Raw genomic sequence first — 26,497 nt, forward strand, 5'->3', positions numbered from 1 at the left:
GGCAAAGGGAATGAAATACATGAAGTGATAGAAGCATAAAGATGAAAAGAATATTTGCAGAGTATTCCAAGTAGCATATTCTTTGGCATATGGAGGAGCTTGAGAAATACTTGCACAATGAATGGATGCGTAAGTGAATACCATTAAACAAGGCTAGAAAGACAGGGTGTGTAAAGATCATGGAAGATCTAAAACATCAGACTAAGAATTTCATTTTTTGAGTAGGCAATATGGTCAAGTGCAAAGAACCCGCTGGTCAGAGAATCAGTAGATCTGGATTCAGCTTCCTTTTCCATAAAATGGGAATACAGTAGTCCCTTCTTATCTGTAGGGGATCCATTCCAAGACCATTATGGATGCCCGAAACCATCGACAGTACTGAACCTTAAATATACTATGTTTTTTCCTATACATGCATACTTACGATAAAGTTTAATTTGTAAATTAGACATATTAAGAGATTAACAATAATATATAATAAAATATAACAATATACCATAACAAAAGTTATGCAAACGTAGCCTCTTTTTTTTTTTAAAACATCTTATTGTACTGTACTCACCCTTCTTGTGATGAAGGGACAGACAGGATGGCACAAGACTTTATCACACTACTCAGAACAGCAAGCAATTTAAAACTAGTAAGTTGTTTATTTCTGGAATTTTTCCTTAATATTTTTGGACTAAGCTTGACCATGAGTAACTGAAGCTGCAGGTAACTGAAATGGCAGAAAGCGAAACCACACATAGCGGGGACTACTTTAACAAAGCCTGCCCCAGGATGGTACAGGACCTACGTATGGCCTACTACTAGATAAGAAAACTTCCTGGCTGGGCATGGTAGCTTAAGCCTGTAATCCCAGCACTTTGGGAGACCAAGGCGGGCAGATCATCAGAGATCAGGAGTTCGAGACCAGTCTGTCCAACATGGTGAAACCCCATCTCTACTAAAGATACAAAAAACATCAGCGAGGTGTGGTGGTGTGCGCCTATAATCCCAGCTACTCAAGAGGCTGAGGCAGGAGAATCGCTTGAATCCAGAAGGCAGAGGTTGCAGTGAGCTGAGATCACACCATTGCACTCTATCCTGACAAGAGTGAGACTCCGTCTCAAAAAAAAGAAGAAAAAGAAAAAAGAAAACTTCCTAAAAACTGATGTGTTTTTATTGGTCGAGTCTGCTTACTTCAGATCACAGATGATTTTTTTTTTTTTTTTGAGACGGAGTCTCACTCTGTCGCCCAGGCTGGAGCGCAGTGGCCGGATCCCAGCTCACTGCAAGCTCTGCCTCCCAGGTTTACGCCATTCTCCTGCCTCAGCCTCCCGAGTAGCTGGGACTACAGGAGCCCGCCACCTCACCCGGCTAGTTTTTTGTATGTTTTTTAGTAGAGACGGGGTTTCACTGTGTTAGCCAGGATGGTCTTGATCTCCTGACCTTGTGATCCGCCCGTCTCGGCCTCCCAAAGTGCTGGGATTACAGACTTGAGCCACCGTGCCTGGCCTATCACAGATGATTTTAACTAAAAACCAACAGTTTGGGATGCTGACCCTCTTTGCCCTGTCGGCTGAGCTCAATGACTGACTTGTCCAGGCACAAGTAGCGATGAATGTGGGCTGCAGCCTGCTCATAATCTTCATTCCTCAAAGCAGTCTGAACTCCATCCATGCAGAACTTCAGGTCCAAGATGTCATCAGCTCTCTGAATGGCCTGATAGAGGCGGTTCTGCAAGAAGATTTGGTACTTAGAAACAACGTCCTCTTCTTTCAAAAACACCCCTCAAGAAGGTAGGGAGATTCAGGAGCTGAAACTGGTCAACCATATGTCCTTTTAAGCTGTCAATAGGAATTTCACAAACACCACCACTACTGTTAACACAACTGTTATTGATGATGATCAAGACCATTGACAGGTATCATACAATGTTAATAACGTGATCAAATCACTCTCCTTTTTTTAGACACAGTCTCACTCTGTGACCCAGGCTGGAGTGCAGTGGTACAATCATGGCTCACTGCAACCTCTGCCTCCTGGGCCTAAGCTATCCTCCTACCTCAGCCTCCCAAGTCGCTGGGATTACAGGCGTGTGCCACCATGCCTGGCTAGTTTTTGTATTTTTTTGTAGATGCAGGGTTTCACCATGTTTCCCAGGCTGGTCTCACCAATTCCTGAGCTCAAGCTATCTGCCGGCCTTGACTTCCCAAAGTGCTGGGATTACAGGTCTGAGCCACACAGCCCAACTTTTTTTTTTTTTTTTTTTTGAGACAAAGTCTCACTCTGTCGCCCAGGCTGGAGTGCAGTGGTGCAATCTTGGTTCACTGCAACCTCTGCCTCCTGGGTTCAGGCAATCCTCCCACCTCAGCCTCCCAAATACCTGGGATTACAGGCACACACACCCACAACATGCTAATTTTTGTAATTTTTGTAGAGACAAGGTTTTGTCCTGTTGCCCAAACCCAGGCTGGTCCTGAACTCCTGAGCTCAAGCAATTCACTCTCCTTGGACTCCCAAAGTGCTAAGATTACAGGAGTAAGCCACCATGCCTGGCCTACTTCATTTTCTTACCTAATTGCCCTGGATAGAACCATACAGCCACCAACTCACATATTAAAATTTTTTTTTTTAAACATGTTTGCTTGTTCTAGAGACATAGTAAGAGAAGACACCCTTGTCTTGCTCCTCATCTTAGGAGGAAAGAATAACATCTTTCAACAGTAAGTATGATGTTAGCTGAGGGTTGTTTTTTTAAAAAAATTTTTGTAGAGATAGGGTCTCACTATGTTCCAAAGTTTGGTCTCAAACTTCTGGCCTCAAGAGATCCTACTGCTTTGGTCTGCCAAAGTGTTAGGATTACAGGCATGAGCCACTATACCTGGCCAGCTGTGGTTTTTCACAGATGCCCTTAATCAGGCTGAGAAGTTCCCCTCTATTCCAAATTTGTTGAGTGTTTCTACCATGAAAGGGCACAGAATTTTGTCAAATGTTTTCTTCTGAGTCTATAAGGTGATCATGTGTTTTTTGTCCTTTTTTCTATTAATATGGTGTATTATTAGGTTGGTGCAAAAGTAATTGTGGTCTTGGCCATTACATTTAATTGATTTTCAGATGTTAAATCAACCTTGTCTTCCTAGGATAAATTCCACTTGGCCATAGTATATAATCCTCTTTATATATTGCTAGACTTGCTTTGCTAGGGTTTTGTTGAATATCTCTTTTTTTTTTTTTTTTTTTTTTTTTGAGACAGAGTCTTGCTCTGTCGCCAAGGCTGGAGTGCAGTGGCGCGATCTCAGCTCACTGCGAGCTCCGCCTCCCAGGTTCATGCTATTCTCCTGCCTCAGCCTCCCGAGTAGCTGGGACTACAGGCGCCTGCCACCACGCCCGGCTAATTTTTTGTATTTTTAATAGAGACAGGGTTTCACTGTGTTAGCCAGGATGGGCTCGATCTCCTGACCTCACGATCCACGTGCCTCAGCCTCTCAAAGTGCTGGGATTACAGGTGTGAGCCTCCGTGCCCAGCTTGTTGAGTGCCTTTATGTCTATATTATAAGAGCTACTGGTCTGAAGTTTTCTGTGATATTTTTGTCCGGCTTTGTTATCTCACATTAGATTTCTATTGGAAGGTGCTCTTCTAATATCTAATGTGGTAGCATTTTGTTTTGTCTTTTAAAAAATAGAAGCTGGCATTTATTAACTGACTTATTTATTTTTAATTTGCAGCTCCACTCTGCAACTCAGGCTGGAGTACAGTGGCATGACCTTGGCTCACTGCAATCTCTGCCTCTTGGGGTTAAGCGATCCTCCTGCCTTGGCCTCCCAAGTAGCTGGGACTATAGGTGTGCGTCACCACACCTGGCTAATTTTTGTATTTTTTAGTAGAGACAAGGCTTCGCCATGTTGCCTAGGCTGTTCTCAAACTCCTGGACTCAAGAGATCAGCCTGCCTCAATCTCCTAAAGTGCTGGGATACAAGTGTGCACCACCATGCCCAGCTAATTTTTGTATTTTTTGTAGAGACAGGGTTCTCCCATGTTGCCCAGGCTCAAGCCTGGGCTCAAGCAATCCTCCTGTTTTGGCCTCCTAAAGTGATGGGATTATAGGTGTGAGTCACCACACACAGTCCCATTGACATTTTGATGTTTGAGTTAGTAGAGGGCAGTAAAGAAGCTACTGGCCAGGCAAGGTGGCTCACACCTGCAATCCCAGCATGCTGGGAGGCCGAGGAGGGCAGATCACCTGAGGTCAGGAGTTTGAGGCCAGCCTGGCCAACACGGCGAAAGGCAGAAGGATAACTTGAGCCCAGGGGTTCAGGATCAGCCCGGGCAACATGGCAAAACCCCATCTCTACAAAAAAAATACAAAAACTAGCTGGGCGTGGTGGTGGATGTCTGTAGTCCTAGTTCCTCAGGAGGCTGAGGTGGGAGAAGTGCTTGAGCCCAGGAAGTCGGGGCTGTAGTGAGCTGTGATTGCACTACTGCACTCCAGCCTGGGCGACAGAGCAAGACCCTGTCTCAAAAAAGAAAAGCTCGATGTATTACCTTTGCCAGGTCAAGCTGACGAACTTTGCTGGACACATTCTCAGCCAGGTTGCAGGTAAAGGTGATCATTCCAGCCAGCTGCTTTGCATCTCCCTCAATCAGCTGCAGGTTAGGACTAGAGAAACACATAGTCAGCATACACATAACCACAGGGCAGAGGGTAAGAGATAGAAACTTTTCTTTGCATATGGACACTGTGTCTTCCACTTCTTTCATACCTACCTATAACTCTTAGCTCAGTTTGCTCTGCACTCAGCCTTTTCTCAAGAATGTTTAACTGTAAACTCAGACCTATGCTTGATAAAAAATTAACTTTTTTTTTTTTTTGAGACAGAGTCTTGCTCTGTCGCCAGGCTGGAGTGCAGTGGCGCGATCTCGGCTCACTGCAACCTCTGCCATCCAGGTTCAAGCAATTCTCCTGTCTCAGCCCCCTGAATAGCTGGGACTACAGGTGTGTGCCACCAACCCCAGCTAATTTTTGTATTTTTAGTAGAGACGTGCTTTCACCAAGTTGGCCAGGAGATGCTCTTGATCTCTTGACCTTGTGATCCACCTGCCTCAGCCTCCCAAAGTGCTGGGATTATAGGTGTGAGCCACCGTGTCTGGCCAAAATTAATTTCTAAAACCAATAAAGACACCCGTAAATAGGTACAACCAAAGAATTAGAGAACAAATTCTCTCAATTGCTAAGTGAGCATAAGATGCACTAATCAGTACTCTGTGAGAGGATGGTGAGATCAAAGAACAACTTGTTTTTTTTTTTGAGACAGGTTCTCACTCTGCCACCCGGGCTAGAGTGTAGTGGCACGATCATAGCTCACTGCAGTTTCCAACTTCTGGGCTCAAATGATCCTCCTGTCTCAGTCTCCCGAGTAGCTGAGACTACAGGCGCACACCACCATGCCCAACTAATTTATTTATTTATTTATTTATTTTTATTTTCTGTTTTTGAGACAGGGTCAAAAGTGATCCTCTAGATGTGGCCTCCCAAAGTGCTGGGATTACAAGCGTGAGCCACTACCCCTGGCCAAAGAACAATTTTTATGACTAACAAATATACCCAGTCTATAAAAATGCTGGTTCTCAGGTTGGCGCAGTGGCTTATGCCTGTAATCCTAGTACTTTGGGAGGCCAGGCAGGTGGATCACTTGAGGTCAGGAGTTTGAGACCAGCCTGGCCAACATGGTGAAACCCTGTCCCTACTAAAAATACAAAAATTAGCTGGGCATGGTAGCACATGCCTGGAATCCCAGCTACTCGAGAGGCTGAGGCAAGAGAATTGCTTGAACCCAGGAGGCAGAGGTTGCAGTGAGCCGAGATTGTACCACTGCACTCCAGCCTGGGGACAAGAATGAAGCTCCATTTCAGAAAAAAAAAAAAAAAAAAAAAAAAAAAGGTGGTTCTCACACTTGGGCTGTGCATTAGAATCACTTGGTAGGCTTGTTAAAATACATTTTCCTGGACGCCAGCCCTAGAGTTTCTGATTTTGTAAGTTTGGCATGGGGCCCTAGGATTTGCAAGAATTCTAACAAGGTGTGATGCTGGTACTGCTGGTCCAAGGACTCTTTGAAAACCATCGAACTAAGACCCTTAGTTGTTCACTTTACCTTGAGATAATACCCTTTATATTTCAAGCTCAACTGGTATTTATAACAGAAAGCTTAAAAAATGGTCACTTGTCCAGTTGACCCTGTTGGAATTTACATTAGCTCTTTCTGAGATGCACAGACTCACCCCATTCGGTGGAGAGTGACCATCTTACTTTCAATGCTGTTTTGCTGTTCCAAAAGAGCATCCAGCTCTCTCTCCACCACTTTCTGAAACACAGAGAAACATCCTGTCAGCAGAATCATCAGAAGGAACCTTAAGAGTTATCTAACCCAGTCACTTAGCTGAAGGGTGAATCACATTTCCAAATCCTTTTTTCCTTCCACTATGCTCTCCTTAGACTTTCATAATGCTTCATTTTGCACTTACCTTGCATGATTGATATCTTACATGTATCTTATTCCATCTGGCAGATGAGCACCATAATGGGCAGAAATAAACTTTTAGTCAGTATCATTACCATAGTGCCTAATACAGGAAGGCATTTAAAATACAATGCCTGGCCAGCACTGGATCCCAAAGTAATCCCAGCACTTTGGGAGGCCCAGGTGGGCGGATCACCTGAGGTCAGGAGTTCATGACCAGCCTGGCCAACATGCTGAAACCCTGTCTCTACTAAAAATACAAAATTAGCTGGGTGTGGTGGTGGGGGCCTGTAATCCCAGCTACACGGGAGGCTGAGGTAGGAAATCACTTGAACCTGGGAGGTGGAGGTTGCAGTGAGCTGAGATTGCGCTATTTCACTCCAACCTGGGCAACAAGAGTGAAATGCCGTCTCAAAAAAAAAAAAAAAAAAAAAAAAAAAAAAAGCCTAAACAAATGAAATTTCCAGTGACAGTTACCAAAAACTTTCTTCTTGGTGCAGTCAGTAGCCAGAGGTTATAAATCTAATTCTCTCTCATTCAAGCCATTTACTGTGCAACCTCAATTAATGTAACATTTTTTGCTTCGGTTTTTTCAACTGTAAAACAGGGATAGCAAAACATATCTCATTAGGCTGTTGAATTAGTCAAACAGGAAACCACACAAAGTGCTTAACATGGTATGTGGCATATAGTTCAACAACAGCCATTAAAATTAACCATACTTTTTTTTTTTGGAGGGGGGGCTCAAGCGCTCTTCCTACCTCAGCCTCCCAAATAGCTGTGACTATTGGCATGCACAACCCTGGTTCACTGTTTAATTTTTTGTAGTGACGAGGTCTGACTATATTACCCAGGATAGTCTCCAACTCATGGGCTCAAGCTATCTGCCCATCTCAGCCTCCCAAATAACTGGGATTAGAGGCGTGAGCCACTTGTGCCTAGCTGGCTATCCTTTTTTTTTTTTGAGACAAGTTCTCTTTTGTCCAGGCTGGAGTGAAGTGGCGTGATCTTGGCTCACTGCCACTTCTGCCCCCTGGGGTTCAAGCGATTCTCATGCGTCAGCCTCCCGAGTAGCTGGGATTATAGGCGCCCACCACCACACCCAGCTAACTTTTGCATTTTTAGTAGAGACTAACATGGTTTCACCATGTTGGCCAGGTTGGTCTCGAACTCCTGACCTCAGGTGATCCACCCGCCTCAGCCTCCCAAAGTGCTGGGGTTACCATTGTGAGCCACCACGCCCAGCCATATACATTTGTTGTTGTTGTTGTTCGAGACGGAGTCTCGCTCTGTCACCCAGGCGGAGCGCAGTGGCACGATCTCAGCTCACTGCAACCTTTGCCTCCCGGGTTCAGGCCATTCTCCTGCCTCAGCCTCCTGAATACCTAGGACTACAGGTGCCCGCCACCACGCCTGGCTAATTTTTTGTATTTTTAGTAGAGACGGGATTTCACCATGTTAGCCAGGTTGGTCTCGATCTCCTGACCTCGTGATCCGCCCGCCTCTGCCTCCCAAAGTGCTGGGATTACAGGCGTGAGCTACTGCACCCAGCCGGCCATATATATTGCCGGCCATATATATTTTTATTAAAATCGTTCAGTAGGTTCCAGAGGGAGACTTCCTCTTGACAGTTATCAAATACAAATACAGAACTTAATATTTGTCTGTAGGATTTCCATAATTTTCCACCCAACATATTGAATGACTGAATGAATGCAAGCTTAGGAATGTTAAGTCAAGATACTAAACATATATATATAGATACTAAAAATATGTATGTATATATACATTTTGAGACAGAATTTCACTCTTGTTGCCCAGGCTGGAGTGTAATGGCACTATCTTGGTTCACTGCAACCTCTACCTCCCAGGTTCAAGCGATTCTCCTGCCTCAGCCTCCCGAGTAGCTGGGATTACAGGCATGCGTCACCATGCCCAGCTAATTTTGTATTTTTAGTAGAGACTGGTTTTCACCACGTTGGTCATGCTAGTCTCAAACTCCTGACCTCAGGTGATCCTCCCATCCTGGTCTCCCAAAGCGCTGGGATTGCAGGTGTGAGCCACCGCGCCCGGTAAGATAAATTTTAAAACACATCTTGCTGAGGCCAGACAAAAAAAAAACCCCACACACTAAACTAGCCGGGCATGGTGGTGTGCGCCTATAGTTTCATCCACTCTGATTGCAGCACCACAGCACTCCAGCCTGTGCAACAGAGAGCGGCCCTGTTTCTAAAAATAACAAAACAAAAAACACCACACACATCTTCCTGAAAATGTATCAGAAACTGCTAGAGTTAGTGCAAGTCTACACTTGAAAATACTCTAAAGATATCAACGATCCCCTCTCCCTCAGGCTGAAACCGCCTTTCGTGCTCAACTTTGCTAAAAGTTTGGTCTTAGGTTAGAGCTTGGATCTCTTTTGACTGGCAAGGAACCCAACTGACATTTGAAAGTGAATTGACAGCATCGAGTTGCCACTGAAAATTAAAAGGAGACGGGAGATAGAATGTTATGAACTGAAAGGAACTGGAGAATCTAGTCCACACCCCTCATTTGATAAAATGCCAAGGATACAAGAGATGAAGTGACCTGTCCAAGATTAGAGAACTGTGCCTGAGTGTTAAAAGCTCAAACCTCTACAAAGATGTGCATTTGACCGAAACGCTAAAATCACACCCCCAAATCACTCCCCACAAGGGGAAGTCTTAAAACGGTTCAAGAAGTTTACTTGCAAAGACTTCCCTCTTAAATAACAGGATGAAAGCGTTTCATAATTTTTAAATTAAACCAATGCAAAAGGGCGCTTATTACTTTGAGAACCAAGCACTTTGGCAAATACTCTCGGACTAACTTTACTCCCGTGGAGAAACTGGTGATCATGGATCAGGAAAATCAATGGGGGTCTAGGCAGGAGAGGCTGCAGATCGCCCAGATATCAGGGAAAATAAGCTCGGCGCGTCCGAAAGCGTGAAAAGAGTTGACAGGTCTACTCATACACCCGACTACGCTTCCGCTTCTTGTTTTCCCGCTTTTTTGTATCCCCCAGCAAGGAGAGCTTCCCACAGCCCGGATTCCCCGACTGAAGGCTCCCACTCCCTAGATCCTCCATGAAAAAGAGGAGGCTCGGCCCCGCACCTCCTCGCCGCAGAGCCGTTCGTATACAGCCTCCAGCTCCTGCAGCTCTGTCAAGGAGCGAATGAGCTCAGCGGAGATTTCGGAGCAGCCGCCACCTCCCACCCCCTCAGACGGCGGCTGCACCCCTGACAACTTCAGAGGCGAATCAAGGTCCGCCATCTTGGTCCGCATCCGGCACTTCCGGTCCCTCGAGGCCCCCTCTTCGTTGGCGCCTCTTTGGGGCAGCCCACAGAAGTGCCCAATGAACGCGTGTGTGTTTTTTTTTTTTTAAAGTCTACTTCTAAAAACCTAATAATTTTCTGTTCTCCTGGAAAAAGCAAAGCAATAAAGCATGTTTAAATAATTTTTAATGCGGTGTGGAAGCAAGACGGAAGCATTTTTTAAAAATTATATATATTCTTCAGGCGCGGGTTGGGTGCCTTTTTCCGCCGCGCGCCACCGGAATGCCCCTGTGTTGCGGTCTAATGGCGGACGCCAGTATGTTGGAGTTGGTGGTGGCTTAAGTTTTGAAGGGAGGTAGCATCCGTCGGATATCCACACCATCCTTCTCGCTGCAGGGTAAAAAAACAGCCTGGAGACTTCCCCGGGCCCAGGGAGCCGGAGAGCGGCCGTATGGAAGGGGGGCCCGAGTCTTTGGCGGGGATCACGGGCAGTCTAGGCCCGAGAGGTCCGAGGCTGGGGCCCAGGAGGAGGTGCAGAGGGATGGTTGGGGCGCGAAAACGGCTTCCTGCAATCATCTGTCGCTTCCATCCACAGGGTGGAAACATGTCCTAGCTCAAAATAGGGCTCGTGGAGATTGCTTTTAACTTCTGGGGTCTCTGATACGGGGGAGATGTGACAAGCAGCGGGAGGCATGGATGTCTCCCTCTGGGTAGAGTAAATGGTACACCGATGGGAAGATGGAATGATGGAGCGTGTTAAAAGCATAAATAACGGAAACGGTCTTCAGAGCCAAGACTCCAGTTTGAATTTGTATTTTGGTAGTTGGGCAACTTGTCTCCTCCCCTGAGCCTCTATTTTTTCATTTGCGAAATGGAGGATAGAGTTTAAATGCGATGATGTTTCTTTGGAGGATGGAGAAGATGCAATGAGCAGTCATACAAGCTTTTTGTAATAGTGGTAAAGAGACGTGGGGGAAGTGTTTTGTTTTGTTTTGTTTTTCAGACGGAGCCTTGCTCTGTCGCCAGGACTGGAGTGCAGTGGCGCAATCTCGGCTCACTGCCTCTCTGCCTCCCGGGTTCCAGCGATTCTCCTGCCTCAGCCTCCCGAGTAGACTACCTGGGATTACAGGCGCGTGCCACCACGCCCGGCTGATTTTTGTATTTTTAGTAGAGACGGGGGTTTCACCGTGTTGACAAGGCCAGTCTCGAACTCCTGACCTCAGGCGATCCAGCCACCTCGGCCTCCCAAAGTGCTGGGATTACAGGCGTGAGCCACCGCCCCTATCCAAGACGTGGGGAAGTTTTAAAGCTTACCAAATTTATCTGGTATACGTTTTTTGTTTGTTTGCTTTGTTTTTGAGACGAAGTTTCGCTGTCGCCCAGGCTGGAGTGCAGCGGGGTGATCTCGGCTTACTGCAGCCTCCGCCTCCCGGGTTCTAGCTGTTCTCGCGCCTCTCAGCCTCCCCAGTAGCTGGGATTAAAGTCGTGTGCCACCACGCCCGGCTAGTTTTTGCATTTTTAGTAGTGGGGTTTTCACCGTGTTGGCCAGGTTGGTCTCGAACTCCTGACCTCAAGTGACCCATCTGCCTCGGCCTCCCAAAGTGCTGGGATTACAGGCGTGAGCCACCGTGCCCAGCCTGGTATATAGTTTTTCTAGTACTGGACTCATCCTCCGAAATGCACCGTCCTCCAAGACCCAAGATTAAGGTGTCGCTGGAGAACCTGAATCCAGCTAGGTTTGGGAAAAATGAATTCCAAAGGTTTGTGATGGATTGAATCAGTTATAAGGAAAGGGGAAAGTAGACTGTTCTCGTCAGCTACAAAATATGAAAAGTAACGAGAGGGAGCTGTTCAAGGATTCAGAAGCAGCTCCTGGCTTCCTCTCTTGCTTTTTTTGTTGATTGTTCTCTCCACTCCCTGGTCTTTCAACCTCGGTCCTTTTCGTTTGTCTTTTCCTGTGGTCCTAGAACATTAAAGATGCACCTTGGTCTCAAGAGAAAATTTTATATCCCTTAGGACCCATTTCTAGCCTGGAGGATTGATCTTGCCACCCTGCTTTTGCCCAGCCCAGAAATAGTAGTTATTTATGAGGACGTTTCCTCCTAATTCTCTCCTCGTTTAACAATAAAATCAAATCTGTATGTTAATTCTATATCAATGACGTTGGATTTCTCTTTTTTTTTTGAGAGGAGGTCTCACTCTGTTGCCCAGGCCGGAGTGCAGTGACGCCATCTTGGCTCACTGCAACCTCCACCTCCCAGGCTCAAGTGATCCTCCCACCTCAGCCTTCCAAGTAACTGAGACCGCAGATGCGCACCACCACACCTGGCTAATTTTTTGTATTTTTGGTAGAGATGGGGTTTCTCCGTGTTGCCCAGGCTAGTCTGGAACTCCTGAGCTCCTGAGCTCAGGCAGTCCACCCATCTTGGCCTCCCAAGGTCAAGTGAGCCACCATGGCTGGTCTCCTATGCTTTTGTTTATAAATAATTGCACTGGGGAAAAATAGTTTATTTTGTAGTGGTATCTATAGGTATAGTTTTGGGTAATTAAGGCAGAGTGGCAGAGGTACAGTCTGTGCTGTCTTCAGTCCTATTTGCTGAGAAAGAATCCTTTTCTGTGACTTTATACTTCTTTAGGAAGGCCGCCTCCTGATGTAGCAGAAATGATTTTGTTGTAGTTTTTGGTGATGAGTAAGTTGAAATTTTAAATTCTAATCAATCCTTGAATATACAGTTACATAAGAGATGCAAATGAAAAATACACTTAATAAACCAATTTTCTTCTTTTAGATTAGCAAAGGTCAAGTCTTAACCATTTTGGCTGGTTGTGCGGAAATGGGGACTCATACATTGCTGGACATGTAATTGGAAGTCTCTTTGAAAGGCAATTCAGCAGTACCTAACAACTTTTCAAATGTATGAATCCCTCAATCCAACAGTTCCACTTACAGGAATTAATTTTAGAGACATACGAGCATATGAATGACCTACATACAAGGGACTTTCTTTGTAGCAGTATTCGTAATAGCAAGAGATTGGAAACACCTGAATGTTAGGTAGGATATTAGCTGAATGAATTATAATATGCCCATTCATTGAAATACTCTGAAACTGCAAAGTAAAAATGAGATAGCCCTTTGTTTATTGTGCAGATAAAGTGATACAAAATAAGGTGCAATATAGTGTGAGTGTATAAAATACAGTACCCAACCCTTGGTTAAAGGTTAAAAAGGGTTAATAAAGTGCAGTATAAGCCAGGTGCTGTAGCCCCAGCTCCTTGGAAGGCTGAGGTGGGAGATCACTTGAGCACAGGATTTTGAAGCCAACCTGCCCAGCATAGTGAAACCCTGTCTCTACAGTATAAATACATGTTCTTATTTGTATATATAAAAAATATCTGAACGGATACGTTATAACTTGGTAAAATAGATTCCCCCAGGGAGAACTGGATGGCTAGGGAATGGGTTGGAGGGAGCTTTTTGCTGTGCTTTTGCGTGCTGAATTATGTTAATGTATAGCTTATTGGAATACAAGTAAACAGATGTACTTAGTTTTTGTGACAAGTTGCCTAATACTGCATTAATGTTACAGATTCCAGCTTGCAACATTTTCACCATTTGTTAAGTGACCTTGGGCAGATGATTTAATCTCTGCACTTGAGTTTTCTTATCTATAAAATAGGTATAATACTGCAATTTAATAGGATTCTTGTGAGGTTAAAGGCAAAATATATGGCATCTTGACTTGTCATTTAGAGGGCGCTCTTAATTAAAAGTATGTCGTTTGTTTGTTTATTTTTTTGAGACAAAGTCTCATTCTGTAGCCCAGGCTGGAGTGCAGTGGCATCATTTTAGCTCACTGCAACCTGCGCCTCATGGGTACAGGTTCAAGCAATTTTCCTGCCTCCGCCTCCTGAGTAGCTGAGATTACAGGCACTCGCCACCATGCCCAGCTAATTTTTGTATTTTTAGTAGAGACAGGGTTTCACCATGTTGGCCAGGCTGGTCTTGAACTCCTGACCTCATGACCTACCTGCCTCGGCCTCCCAAAGTGCTGGGATTACAGGTGTGAACCACTGCGCCTGACTGTATGTTGTTTCATTTTTTGAAACGGACTCTCACTCTATTGCCCAGGCTGGAGTGCAGCGGCATGATTTCGGCTCACCACAACCTCCGCCTCCCAGGTTCAAGTGATTCTCCTGCCGCAGCCTCATGAGTAGCTGGGGCTACAGGCACACAGTGTCATGCCCACCTAATTTTTGTATTTTTAGTAGAGACGGGGGTTTCACTATGTTGGCCAGGCTGGGCTCGAACTCCTGACCTCATGAGCCACTGTGCCCGGCCACATATGTTGTTTCTTAATAGGGCTTGCTCTACTGGGTCTGCTGTCTTCATCCAGAATTTCCCATACAGAAATGTCTGTTGAAGTAATAGTCTCCCAGCTATTTTTCTGTTTTCTGTTTCCTTAGCTTTCTTGGACTCGGTACTGTTGGTGTAACCAAGGCCTGGAGATCTGGGTGACTCAGGTTTCCTGCAACCATGTTTCTGTACAACTTAACCTTGCAGAGAGCCACTGGCATCAGCTTTGCCATTCATGGCAACTTTTCTGGTAAGTTCTCTCGTGACCATCTTTTGAAATTTTAAGTGAATTAATACATATCTTGTTTAGTCTCTTGGGCAGGAAATGTTTTCCATTTATGACAAAGCAGTTGGTAAATGTAAACAATTCAGATTATGAGATGAGGTGTTAAGTTCTGGTGCATTATCTGTTACCTATTTCAGATGCATTTCCTAGCTCATGTTATGCAATGATTCTTTTTTTTTTTTTTTTTTTGAGACGGAGTTTTGCTCTGTCGCCCAGGCTGGAGTGCAGTGGCCGGATCTCTGCTCACTGCAAGCTCCGCCTCCCGGGTTTACACCATTCTCCTGCCTCAGCCTCCCGAGTAGCTGGGACTACAGGCGCCCGCCACCTTGCCCGGCTAGTTTTTTGTATTTTTTAGTAGAGACGGGGTTTCACCGTGTTAGCCAGGATGGTCTCGATCTCCTGACCTCATGATCCGCCCGTCTCGGCCTCCCAAAGTGCTGGGATTACAGGCTTGAGCCACCGCGCCCGGCCACGTTGTGTAAGGATTCTTGTCAGGGCACACAATTCTTGGCTGCTTATTGCTGTGAGACATACTGAGATGTGTAAGACCTGGTCCTTGATTTTGAATTTGACATCAGGTTGGGTAAAAAGAATGTCTGAAGGTGTTTGTCAGGTTATCAGAGAGTAATTTAAGTAAAGGGAAATTTGGACCTTGGTTTGGTGCTTGAAGAGATAGAACTTTTGTATGAGAGAAAACGGAAAGTGCAATTTAGGTAGGGAGTGCTGCCTGCATGGAAACAGATCATTTGCTTATGTTCACCATGTGGGGGATATTTTTGTAAAGATGGATTAAGGCCAGGTTTGAATTGTGTGAAATTTCAAATATTAGATTAGGAAATATAAATACGAAGTTACTGAAAGCAAGATACTAATTTTTATAAAATAAAAACTTTTTCTTGCCATTTGCAGATTTAACATTTGTGAGTCAATCCAACTAATGAAGGAGGTTCATGATTGTGTAGAGTATGACATAATTTTGTTGAGGTTTAAATCTGAATACTTAATGTGTGATACTGAGCAGCAGCCCAGCTGACCACACAGCATTCATATTTCATGTTATTTTCTCTGATCCTCATTATGGCTCTTTCTGTGGGTTTGAGGCATCATCTGGGTAATTTAGTTATTCTTTGCTGCATTTGATTAAGGAAATATGTATATGGGAATTTGGAGATTTGTGACTGACTTCACTATGCAATGCAATGAATCTCAGCTGGAGTTTGGATAGAATTTTTGAAAGCACTTTTTTAATACTAATTTTATCTTTCAGATTCCTTTTCCAATTCAGTCTTCCTTTTCATCTAAAATGATAGAGAAGTTTTCTTTTCTTTTTTTCTTTTGTTTTGAGACATAGTCTTGCTCTGTTGCCCAGGCTGGGGTACAGTAGTGTGACCTCAGCTCACTGCAACCTCCGTCTCCCAGGTTCAAGCGATTCTCCTGAGTCAGCTTCTCAAGTAGCTGGGATTATAGGCACGTACCACCACACCTGGCTGATTTTTGTATTTTTAGTAGAGATGGGGTCCCACCATGTTGGCCGGGCTGGTTTCAAACTCCTGACCTCAAGTGATCTGCCTGCCTCAGCCTTTCAAAGTGCTGGGGCTGGGATTACAGGTGTGAGACACTGTGCCTGGCCTTTTTTTTTTTTTTTTTTTTAACGGAAGAGGTCTTGCTGTGTTTCCCAGGATGGAGTGCAATGGCAGGATTATAGCCCACTACATTCTCTGAACTCCTGGGTTCAAACTATCCACCCACCGAAGCTTCCCAAGTAGCTGGGACTAGAGGCACATGCCACCTCACCTGACTAATTTTTTTTGAGACAGAGTTTTGCTCTGTTGCTTAGGCCGGAGTGCAGCGGCACAATCTTGGCTCACTGCAACCTCCACCACCTGTGTTCAAGCGAGTCTCCTGCCTTAGCCTCCCGAGTAGCTGGGATTACAGGCATGCACCACCACACCTGGCTAATTTTTGTATTTTTAGTAGAGACAGGATTTCACCATGGTGGGCAGGCTGGGTTCTGGTTGTTTATGATCTCTATGTTTTGGTGATCTAGGAACCAAACAACAAGAAATTGTTGTTTCCCGTGGAAAGATCTTGGAGCTGCTTCGCCCAGACCCCAACACTGGCAAAGTACATACCCTACTCACGGTGGAAGTATTCGGTGTTATCCGGTCACTCATGGCCTTCAGGCTGACAGGCGGCACCAAAGACTACATTGTAGTTGGCAGTGACTCCGGTCGAATTGTTATCTTGGAATACCAGCCATCTAAGAATATGTTTGAGAAGATTCACCAAGAAACCTTTGGCAAGAGTGGATGCCGTCGCATCGTTCCTGGCCAGTTCTTAGCTGTGGATCCCAAAGGGCGAGCCGTTATGATTAGTAAGTGATTTACTCTACTTGCTGTGTGTGCTTAGTTTAGGATAACAATGCTGTGATCTTGTTGGTGTGCCAGTTCCAGTAAATCACTTACGTGGGTTTGGCATCATATTTGGATTTACTCTAGGTTTAAAGTTGCATTTCCTTTTTAAAAGAGTTGCATTTTCTTTTAAAACAATGGGAAAAATCTTAACATACCTTTGTACTTCCCATCTAGTTGGAAATGAGTGTTTTTCAGTTTCTTTGTGTTTGGCAAAAAGACTAAAATGAAATGATGTTATGTTATAGAGAATGAATTTAGTTGCCTTCTTCAGCCTGAAGTGATGATTCATATTCATGTCTCTTCTCTGATAAATTTTTGAAGAAAATTTTGTGTATCTGATCAGGCCTCTAGAGGGCAGTCCTCTCGGAGTAGTCATAAAATTGTTAGATCTAATTCAGAGAATAAAACTAATGAGGCCGGGCGCGGTGGCTCAAGCCTGTAATCCCAGCACTTTGGGAGGCCGAGACGGGCGGATCACGAGGTCAGGAGATCGAGACCATCCTGGCTAACACGGCGAAACCCCGTCTCTACTAAAAAATACAAAAAACTAGCTGGGCAAGGTGGCGGGCGCCTGTAGTCCCAGCTACTCGGGAGGCTGAGGCAGGAGAATGGCGTAAACCCGGGAGGCGGAGCTTGCAGTGAGCTGAGATCCAGCCACTGCACTCCAGCCTGGGCGACAGAGTGAGACTCCGTCTCAAAAAAAAAAAAACTAATGATAATTTTATGAATTACTGTTTTTCAGTATCCTTAAATCTAGGACTCATTAAAAAATTTTGACGAGTTAGTGGGGTATTTAAGATCCGTATTAGGAAGGAGGAGGCCACAACGATGCCATTGTCTTTAAAAAAAAAAATTATTTATTTTTAAGAGATGGGTGTCTCAGCCGGGCACAGTGGCTATTTAAAAGAGATGGGGGTCTCACCCAGGTGTGGTGACTCATGTCTGTCATTTCAGCACTTTGGGAAGCTGAGGTGGGAGAATCACCTGAGGTCAGGAGTTTGAGACCAGCCTGGCCAACATGGTGAAACCCTGCCTCTACTAAAAATACGGAAGTTATCTGGGTGTGGTGGCACGTTCCTGTAATCCCAGCTACTTGGGAGGCTGAGGCAGGAGAATCACTTGAACCTGGGAGGCAAAGGTTGCAGTGAGCCGAGATAGCGGCACTGCACTCCAGCCTGGACAACAGAGTGAGACTGCATCTAAAAAAAAAAAGAGAGATAGGGAACTCACTATGCTGCCCAGGCTGGTCTTGAATTCCTGAGCTCAAGCAATCCTTCTGCCTTGGCCTCCCAAAGTGCTGGAATTACAGGCTTGAGCCACTGTGCCCAACTCCATTATTGTCTATTCTTTTTTTTTTTTTGAGACGGAGTCTCGCTCTGTGGCCCGGGCTGGAGTGCAGTGGCCGGATCTCAGCTCACTGCAAGCTCCACCTCCCAGGTTCACGCCATTCTCCTGCCTTAGCCTCCCGAGTAGCTGGGACTACAGGCGCCCGCCACCTCGCCTGGCTAGTTTTTTTTGTATTTTTTAGTAGAGACGGGGTTTCACCATGTTAGCCAGGATGGTCTCGATCTCCTGACCTCGTGATCCGCCCGCTTCGGCCTCCCAAAGTGCTGGGATTACAGGCTTGAGCCACCGCACCCGGCTTTTTTTTTTTTTTTTAATGAGACAAGAGTTTTGCTCTCGTTGCCCAGGCTGGAGTGCAGTGGTGCGATCTCAGCTCACTGCAACATCTGCTTCTCGGGTTCAAGCGATTCTCCTGCCCCAGCCTCCCAGGTAGCTAGGATTAGAGGCATGTGCCACCACACCTAGCTAATTTTTTGTATTTAGTAGAGACGAGGTTTTGCCATGTTAGTCAGGCTAGTCTTGAACTCGTGACCTCAGGTGATCCATCCGCCTCCGCCTCCCAAAGTGCTATTCTGATAATAGAGAACAGAGTCCTGAGTTGTTATACTTGTAGAGTTACTGCTGTTAATAATGATTAAAAGAAAAGCATGATGTGACTCTAGTTCTGTAAGTCTCTCTTCTCATCTGGGAATCTTGTATGTTTTATCTCCTTCAACTACAGGTGCCATTGAGAAACAGAAATTGGTGTATATTTTGAACAGAGATGCTGCAGCCCGACTTACCATTTCATCTCCCCTGGAAGCCCACAAAGCAAACACTTTAGTGTATCATGTAGTTGGAGTAGATGTTGGATTTGAAAATCCAATGTTTGCTTGTCTGGAAATGGATTATGAGGTAATGGGGACCCTGTCTCTCTGCATTTCTTTCAGTCACCTCGTTTTTTTTTAAGATTGTTTTCTTCCTTGTGCATATGTGTTTTTTTGTTTGTTTGTTTTTTTTTGTTTTGTTTTTGTTTTTTGAGACAGAGCCTTGCTCTGTTGCCCAGGCTGGAGTGCAGTGGCACAGTCTCAGCTCACTGCAACCTCTGCCTCCCGGGTTCAAGTAATTCTCCTGCCTCAGCCTCCTCAGTAGCTGGTACTACAGGCACGGCCACCACGCCCAGCTAATTTTTGTGTTTTTAATAGAGATGGGGTTTCACCATGTTGGCCAGGCTGGTCTCCTGACTCCAGGTGATTGGCCCACCTCACCCTCCCGGACTGCTGGGGTTATAGGCCTGAGCCACCTTGCCCAGCCCCTTGTTCTTGTCTTAATTCTGTCCTGTTAGCACATCTCCGCATTCCAAATGCCTTACTGAAATTCTTTGGGATGCTTCAGAGGTTAACCAAGTATTTAATAGTCTTTCTCTGATTTAAGTAACCTCTCTATGGAAACGAGATATTTATTGGGAAAAGCTTCATGAAAAAGGTGAAGCTGTGTAAGGCATTTTTTCACAGAGCATACTATTCTTTGCCTTGAATGGAAGGCAGTGTTCTCTAGTAGAGAGATCCCTGGATCCAGAATTTGGAGATTGCAGTTCTCATTCTAGCCCTGCCATTATCTTGTAGCATAAACTTTGTTAAACTATTTGGCATCAGCCAGGTGTGGTGGCATGTGCCTGTAGTCCTAGCCGCTTGGGAGCCTGAGGCCCAGGAATTCTAGGCTGCAGTGAGATAAGATTTTACCACTGCGGTCGGGTGCAATGGCTCATGCCTGTAATCCAGGCACTTTGGAAGGCCGAAGCGGGCGGATCACCTGAGGTCAGGAGTTTGAGACTAGCCTGACCAACCTGGAGAAACCCCGTCTCTACTAAAAATACAAAATTAGCCAGGCATGGTGGCGCATGCTTGTAATCCCAGCAACTCAGGCAGCTGAGGCAGGAGAATCGCTTGAACCCTGGAGGTGGAGGTTGCGGTGAACTGAGATCGTGCCATTGCACTCCAGCTTGGGCAACAAGAGCGAAACTCCATCTCAAAATAAAAGATTATACCACTGCGCACTGCAGCCTGGGTGACAGAGTGAGAACCTGTCTCTCAAAAAAAAAAAAAAAAATTGACGTTTGTGGACTTCTGTTTTCTCATTTGTAAATTGGAGTCCTGATGTCCTTTCTAGATCTTCGATTTTATGCTGCTGATTAGTTTTTATGCCACTATCTCTCTAGGAAGCAGACAATGATCCGACAGGGGAAGCAGCAGCTAATACCCAGCAGACACTTACTTTCTATGAGCTAGACCTTGGTTTAAATCATGTGGTCCGAAAATACAGTGAACCTTTGGAGGAACACGGGAACTTCCTTATTACAGGTACTTTTCTTCCAGAGCTGCTTTGTACCCTTTTACTTGGTTCATTTTATGCTGAAACCTAATAGGTTTTACTTAAAGGGTTTGGGAATTAATCCATTTGTCGTGAACCTGAATACCTTGTCTATCTTTTGGACAGGTTAGAAGTTCATGTGGTGGAGTGATTTTAAAAAGTGTTGGGAATAAAGAGTGTTTAACTCCTTAATATCTCATTTCGTACTGAGGGCAGGGAAGAGAAGTTCAAGGGAGCAGTCAGCTTGGAATATTGATTACTATTAGTTGTTGTGAAAGTTTGACTGTAGTCAGTTTTTCCCCCTCTTTCAAACCTAGCTCTTTGAAAAGCCAAATGAAATGGACAAACCCAACAAGATAAAACTTGTGAATTTGAAAACTTAAACAAAATAGAAATATTTTTGAAGACTATTACCAGATTGATCCAAAAATAAATTAAGAACCTCAATAGACCATCGTTAGAGAAATTGAAGCAGTAGTCCAAAGTCACTCCCAGAAGATTGAGGTCCAGGATTTTCAGGAAAGCTTTTATTTTCTTGTTGAGGGACGTATATGTATTCTGTTTTAAAATAAGTTTCTTGGCTGGGCGCAGTGGCTCATCACCTATAACCCTAGTACTTTAGGAGGCTGAGGCAGGAGGATCACTTGATCTCAGGAGTTTGAGACCATCCTGGGAAACAAGGTGAGACCTTGTCTCAATGAAAAAATAAATATTAAAAAAAAGTAAAACAGATTTCTCCAGAAAAAGAGTAAATGCTACTGTGCCACTCTGTGAGTCTAGTATGACTACAATATCAAAACTGGATGGACAGTGACAAAAAAATTTGCAGGCTGGTTCATATGGTTGTAGATAGGAAAAGCTAACATTCCAGCAAATCAGATTTAGTATTTTAAATGCACATAGCTAAGTAACGTTTTTGGAGGAGCTAAAAGATGGAAAATACTTTCACGGTTGGAAATCAGTTCACCATTGGAAAATCCACATTACTAATTCATTATATTAAAAGATTAAAGGAGTGCAGCTACATTTGTGGTCGTCTGCATTTCAACAGGCTTGGGGAAAACTGATCTGTTCTATTTTGAATCATTTGCACTTGATGTCTAAAATAAGATGTTGTTTGGGGAAGATACTGGAGAATAAAAATAAAGGACAGCACTTACTTTGAGTATTAATCTTAGAGATTGTTAATACGTTAAGCAGGTGACTTATGGAAAGTGGATTACACATCTCATTACTTGTAATATATTACCATACCTTTCATTGACAAGGGCTTTTTCATTCTTTCAACACATTTTTATTGAGCCTTTGCAATCAGTATGTGCTAAGTCCATCTGCTGGATCTTGGGACTTCAGTGGTAAAAAATTAGATGCGGTGCTCCCTTTATGCAAGATTGAGTCTAGTGGTGAATACAGATAAATAACCAATTACCAGAAACTGTGCCAAATGCCATGATAGCACAGAGAAGTTCCCTAAACAGGGAAAGGAAAGGTATGTGTTACAGAAAGCTTGCTGGAGTCTCTAAGCTGAGACCAGAGGGCTAGTTAGGAGTTAGCTCGGTGCAGTTGGAGTGGGAGAGGAAGTTTCAGTTGTAAGCAAAGGGAACAGCATTTACAAAAGCCTAAATACAAGAAATAACATGGTTCATTCAAATAATTAAAAGCTCATTATGATTTAATTAAGGGACTGGGATAGGAGTAGGGGTGGGGTGAAAGCTACTGAAGGATTCTAAGTAGGGAAATAATCTGATAGATTGACAACCTTAGATTAATTGCTTATATTTTGGCTAATGAAATGGAGGATATTAAGACTGAAGGCAGGAGACTGATCAGGACATTAAGAGGTACTGGTAGCTGCTAAGGAGGTAGAATCAATAGGGCTATGGGAGGAGAGAGAATTGAAGGATTATACTCAGGTGCCTGGTTTGGTCTGTTAGTTGATGGTAGTATTCTCTGAGGTGGAGAATCTAGGAGGTGCAGCAGGGTTGGGAAGGAACTTGAGTTTGTTTATGAACACACTGTTATTTTATTTTTATTTTTTTTGAGACGAAATCTCGCACTGTCACCCAGGCTAGAGCACAGTGGCATGATCTCGGCTTACTGCAACCTCAGCCTCCTGGGTTTAAGCAATTCTTCTGCCTCAGCCTCCCGAGTAGCTGGGATTACAGGTGCCCACCATGATGCCTGGCTAATTTTTGTATTTTTAGTGGAGATGAGATTTCACCATGTTGGCCAGGCTGGTCTCAAACTCCTGACCTCAGGTGATCTTCCTGCCTCGGCCTCCGAGAGTGCTGGGATTACAAGTGTGAGCCACCACGCCTGGCCTATTATTTTATTTTGCTTATTTTATTTTATTTTATTTATTTTTTGAGATGAAGTTGTACTCTGTCGTCCAGGCTGGAATGCAGTGGTACCATCTCAGCTCACTACAATCTCTGCCTCCTGGATTCAAGTGATTCTCCTGCCTCAGCTTCCTGAGTAGCTGGGATTGCAGGCATGCGCTCCCACGCCTGACTAATTTTTGTATTTTTAGTAGAGATGGGGTTTCACCATGTTGGCCAGGCTGGTCTCGAACTCCTGACCTCAGGTGATCCTCCTTGGTCTCCCAAAGTGCTGGGATTACAGGCATGAGCCACCATGCTTGGCTTGAACACGCTGTATTTTAAAAATACCGGTGGAAGGTCCATGTCCAGTAGGTGATTTGATGTATTATATGTCTGAAGATGAGAACTGCATTTGGGTTTGGAGGTAAACATTTGGATACATTATCCAGGCTGATCAAACCTTCCATGTAAACACAAACTATGCTTCATCCTTATCTACCATGGGCATAAGGGAGGAGAAACACTTGAAATGTTTCTTAATATTAGGCACATTACCATCATCAAGTTGTGCTGAAAGAGAGGAGGAATTGAAAGCTGAAGAAATTCATGTCTGTGTCAAAGTCCCTGCTAAGTTTTATTTTGTCTTACAGTTCCAGGAGGGTCAGATGGCCCAAGTGGAGTACTGATCTGCTCTGAAAACTATATTACTTACAAGAACTTTGGTGACCAGCCAGATATCCGCTGTCCAATTCCCAGGAGGCGGGTAAGATCTTTGATAAGAGAGATATTTGTGTTTTAATTTTTGTGATTGCAGTGTAGTCTCTTAGTTTGTTACCAAGTTAGTTTTTTTGTAAAGTAAAAAAAAAATTTCAGTGACCCTGGGGCAGGGACATAAATGTTGTTTTTAATAAAGCTGCTAAAATATTTTAGTAAAACCCAAACAAATTCATTTAGAAAGGGAATTAAAACTAATCTAATATCTATTTCAGAGGAACCTATGGACAGTTTATTCCTGAACGTTTCTAGTTTGGAGAAACCAGGCATATTTGTTAGAGATAGGTTGCATTTTATTCTGTTTTGCTTGTTTTTTCCCCAACATTTTTATTTTGAAAATTCCAACATACAGAAAGTTTAAAAACAATAGAACAATGGGCCGGGCGCGGTGGCTCAAGCCTATAATCCCAGCACTTTGGGAGGCCAAGGCGGGCGGATCACGAGGTCAGGAGATCGAGACCATCCTGGCTAACCCGGTGAAACCCCGTCTCTACTAAAAAATACAAAAAACTAGCCGGGTGAGGTGGCGGGCACCTGTAGTCCCAGCTACTTAGGAGGCTGAGGCAGGAGAATGACGTAAACCCGGGAGGCGGAGGCTGCAGTGAGCTGAGATCCTGCCACTGCACTCCAGCCTGGGCGACAGAGCGAGACTCCGTCTCAAAAAAAACAAAAAACAATAGAACAGTGAATTCCCACATGCCTATCATTTAGATTAATCAGTTATTAATATTTTGCTACATTTGTTTTTTCTTTTTCATGATGTATCCATATACTTTTCTAGGCTAAGCAATTTGAAAAGAAGTTACAGGCATTATGATGCCTCACTCCAATAATCTTGTGAGATGACTCCCTGGAACAAGGACATTTTCCTATATAACCAGATTGCCAACATCATACCCAAGAAATTGTAACATTTTGTGTAGTACAGTTACCTTATGTTTAGTTCATATTCATATTTCTGTTATCCCAAAAAGTTCCTTTGTAATTGGCCTTTAGTCTCTCTTAGTTTGGGATATTTCCCTTTCACCTTTTTTTTTTTTTTTTTTTTTTTGGAGATGGGGTCTCGTTCTGTTTCCCTGTTTCCCATACTGGAGTGCAGTGTTGTGATCTTGGCTCACTGCAACCTCAAGTAGTTTTCCCACCTCAGCCTCCCAAGTAGCCAGGATTACAGGCGTGCACTGCCACACCTTGCTAATTTTTTTGGTATTTTTATTTTTTGTATTTGTATTTTTTAATTTTTATTTATTTCTTTATTTTATTATTATTTGTTATCTCTGCTTATTGCAGGCTCCGCCTCCCGGGTTCACGCCATTCTCCTGCTTCAGCCTCCCAAGTAGCTGGGACTACAGGCGCCCGCCACCACACCTGGCTAATTTTTTTTTGGTATTTTTAGTAGAGATGGCGTTTCACCATGTTAGCCAGGATGATCTCGATCTCCTGACCTCGTGATCCGTCCGCCTTGGCCTCCCAAAGTGTTGGGATTACAGGTGTGAGCTACCGCGCCTGGCCCCCTTTTTGTATTTTTAATAGAGACGGAGTTTGTCAGGTCGGCCAGTCTGGTCCCAAACTCCTGCCCTCAAGTATTCTGCCTGCCTTGGCCTCCCAAAATGCTGGGATTACAGGCATGAGGCGCCCTGCCAGTCTGGGCTAATTTTCTTTTTTTTTTCTCTCTTCCTTTTTTTTTTTTGAGATGGAGTCTTGCTCTGTTGCCCAGGCTCGAGTTCAGGGGTGCGATCTTGACTCACTGCATCCTCAACCTCCCAGGCTCAAGTGATACTTCCATCTCAGCCTCCCAAGTAGCTGGGACTACAGGCACCTGCTACCATGCCCAGCTAACTTTTGTATTTTTAGTAGAGATGGGGTTTCACCATATTGGCCAGGTTGGTCTCGAACTCGTGACCTTTTGATCTGCCTGTCTCAGCCTCCCAAGTGTTGGTATTACAGGCCTGAGCCCCCGTGTCTGGCCAGCTAATTCTCTTATAGGCTGTCCCATAGTCTGTTTCCTCATCATTATATTTAGTTTAATATTTTTGATATAATAAGTGCAGAGGAGGTGATGTATAGGTGATATATATTCTCCACTGTGTCACACATTGTGTGTCCATAATGTTGGTTTATCTGATTGAGACATTAAACTGGTCACTTTGTTAAGGTGGTGCCTGCCCGTTGTCCTCATTGTAGTGGTGTCTTTTCTTGTTTGGTAGCTGATAATGGAATTTGATGGTGATCTTTGAGACTAGTGAATATCCCTCTTCGTGAGACTAGTAAATATCCTTCTTCCTGAGATTAGTGAATATCCCTATTCCCCAGCGTCTTTTCACCCGGTGGTTTTGGTGTGGATCCTTTGAATCAGTTATTGCCATCTCTCCCCTCACCCCTGGATTATTTATTTGCTGTTAAATATTTATCTGTCCTGGGGTTGAACTTCAGGATTTAATTTAATCTAATACGTAGTATGTAAGATTCCATCAATATTAGAAAACCTTAGAAGAAATTTGGCAAGTTAAATTCTTCTTGTTAAGGGACGGGAAGTCACTAAGTTGATTAGACGTTGAGACCTAACTGTGCCAGGCATTGTACTTGGCTTTGCAATAACAAAGTCTAAAACTCTTGCCGAGCTTACTCGGTGAGAGAAATAGAAACTGTTGGAAACGTTAAAAAATGCAAGCCAGGCCTAGTGGTGTTCCTCTGATCCCCAGCTACTTGAGAGGCTGAGGCGGGAGGATCCCTTGAGCCCAGGAGTTAGAGACCAGTCTGGGCAACATAGTGAGACCTTGTCTTGAAAAGAAAAAAATTCAAAATCATATCTAAGAAGGTGCCTTTTAGGAATCAGGCATTTGATGTAGAACACGGTA

General features: G+C 44.3%; 2 protein-coding genes and 1 non-coding gene across 5 annotated transcripts in view; 2 read left to right on the forward strand and 1 right to left on the reverse strand.

Moving 5' to 3' along the window:
• COG4 (component of oligomeric golgi complex 4) overlaps window positions 1–9,823 on the reverse strand; it is a 40,608-nt gene extending 30,785 nt beyond the window's left edge. Inside the window, exons 1-4 of the mRNA XM_010382948.2 lie at window positions 9,637–9,823; window positions 6,263–6,345; window positions 4,529–4,643; window positions 1,545–1,719 (exon numbers count right to left, since the gene is read on the reverse strand). Coding sequence (XP_010381250.1) covers window positions 1,545–1,719; window positions 4,529–4,643; window positions 6,263–6,345; window positions 9,637–9,807 — 544 coding nt within the window. The 5' untranslated portion in view covers window positions 9,808–9,823. The remainder of the gene's footprint in view (window positions 1–1,544; window positions 1,720–4,528; window positions 4,644–6,262; window positions 6,346–9,636) is intronic.
• Window positions 9,824–10,053: 230 nt separating this feature from the next.
• SF3B3 (splicing factor 3b subunit 3) overlaps window positions 10,054–26,497 on the forward strand; it is a 53,092-nt gene continuing 36,648 nt past the window's right edge. Inside the window, exons 1-7 of one of the 3 annotated variants that reach the window (XM_030924558.1) lie at window positions 10,081–10,194; window positions 12,587–12,712; window positions 14,265–14,404; window positions 16,488–16,814; window positions 18,920–19,092; window positions 20,396–20,537; window positions 23,519–23,631. In XM_030924558.1, coding sequence (XP_030780418.1) covers window positions 14,335–14,404; window positions 16,488–16,814; window positions 18,920–19,092; window positions 20,396–20,537; window positions 23,519–23,631 — 825 coding nt within the window. In that variant the 5' untranslated portion in view covers window positions 10,081–10,194; window positions 12,587–12,712; window positions 14,265–14,334. Of the gene's footprint in view, window positions 10,195–12,586; window positions 12,713–12,737; window positions 12,853–14,264; window positions 14,405–16,487; window positions 16,815–18,919; window positions 19,093–20,395; window positions 20,538–23,518; window positions 23,632–26,497 lie in introns of those variants that run through there. The other 2 variants (XM_010382946.2, XM_010382947.2) reach the window with 2 other exon arrangements.
• Window positions 17,123–17,201, forward strand: LOC115895355. Its single transcript, XR_004055559.1, has one exon. It is a non-coding gene; the product is annotated as a small nucleolar RNA SNORD111 (small nucleolar RNA).

The sequence above is a fragment of the Rhinopithecus roxellana genome, chromosome 20, assembly GCF_007565055.1.
Source record: "Rhinopithecus roxellana isolate Shanxi Qingling chromosome 20, ASM756505v1, whole genome shotgun sequence".
Lineage (NCBI taxonomy): Eukaryota > Metazoa > Chordata > Mammalia > Primates > Cercopithecidae > Rhinopithecus > Rhinopithecus roxellana.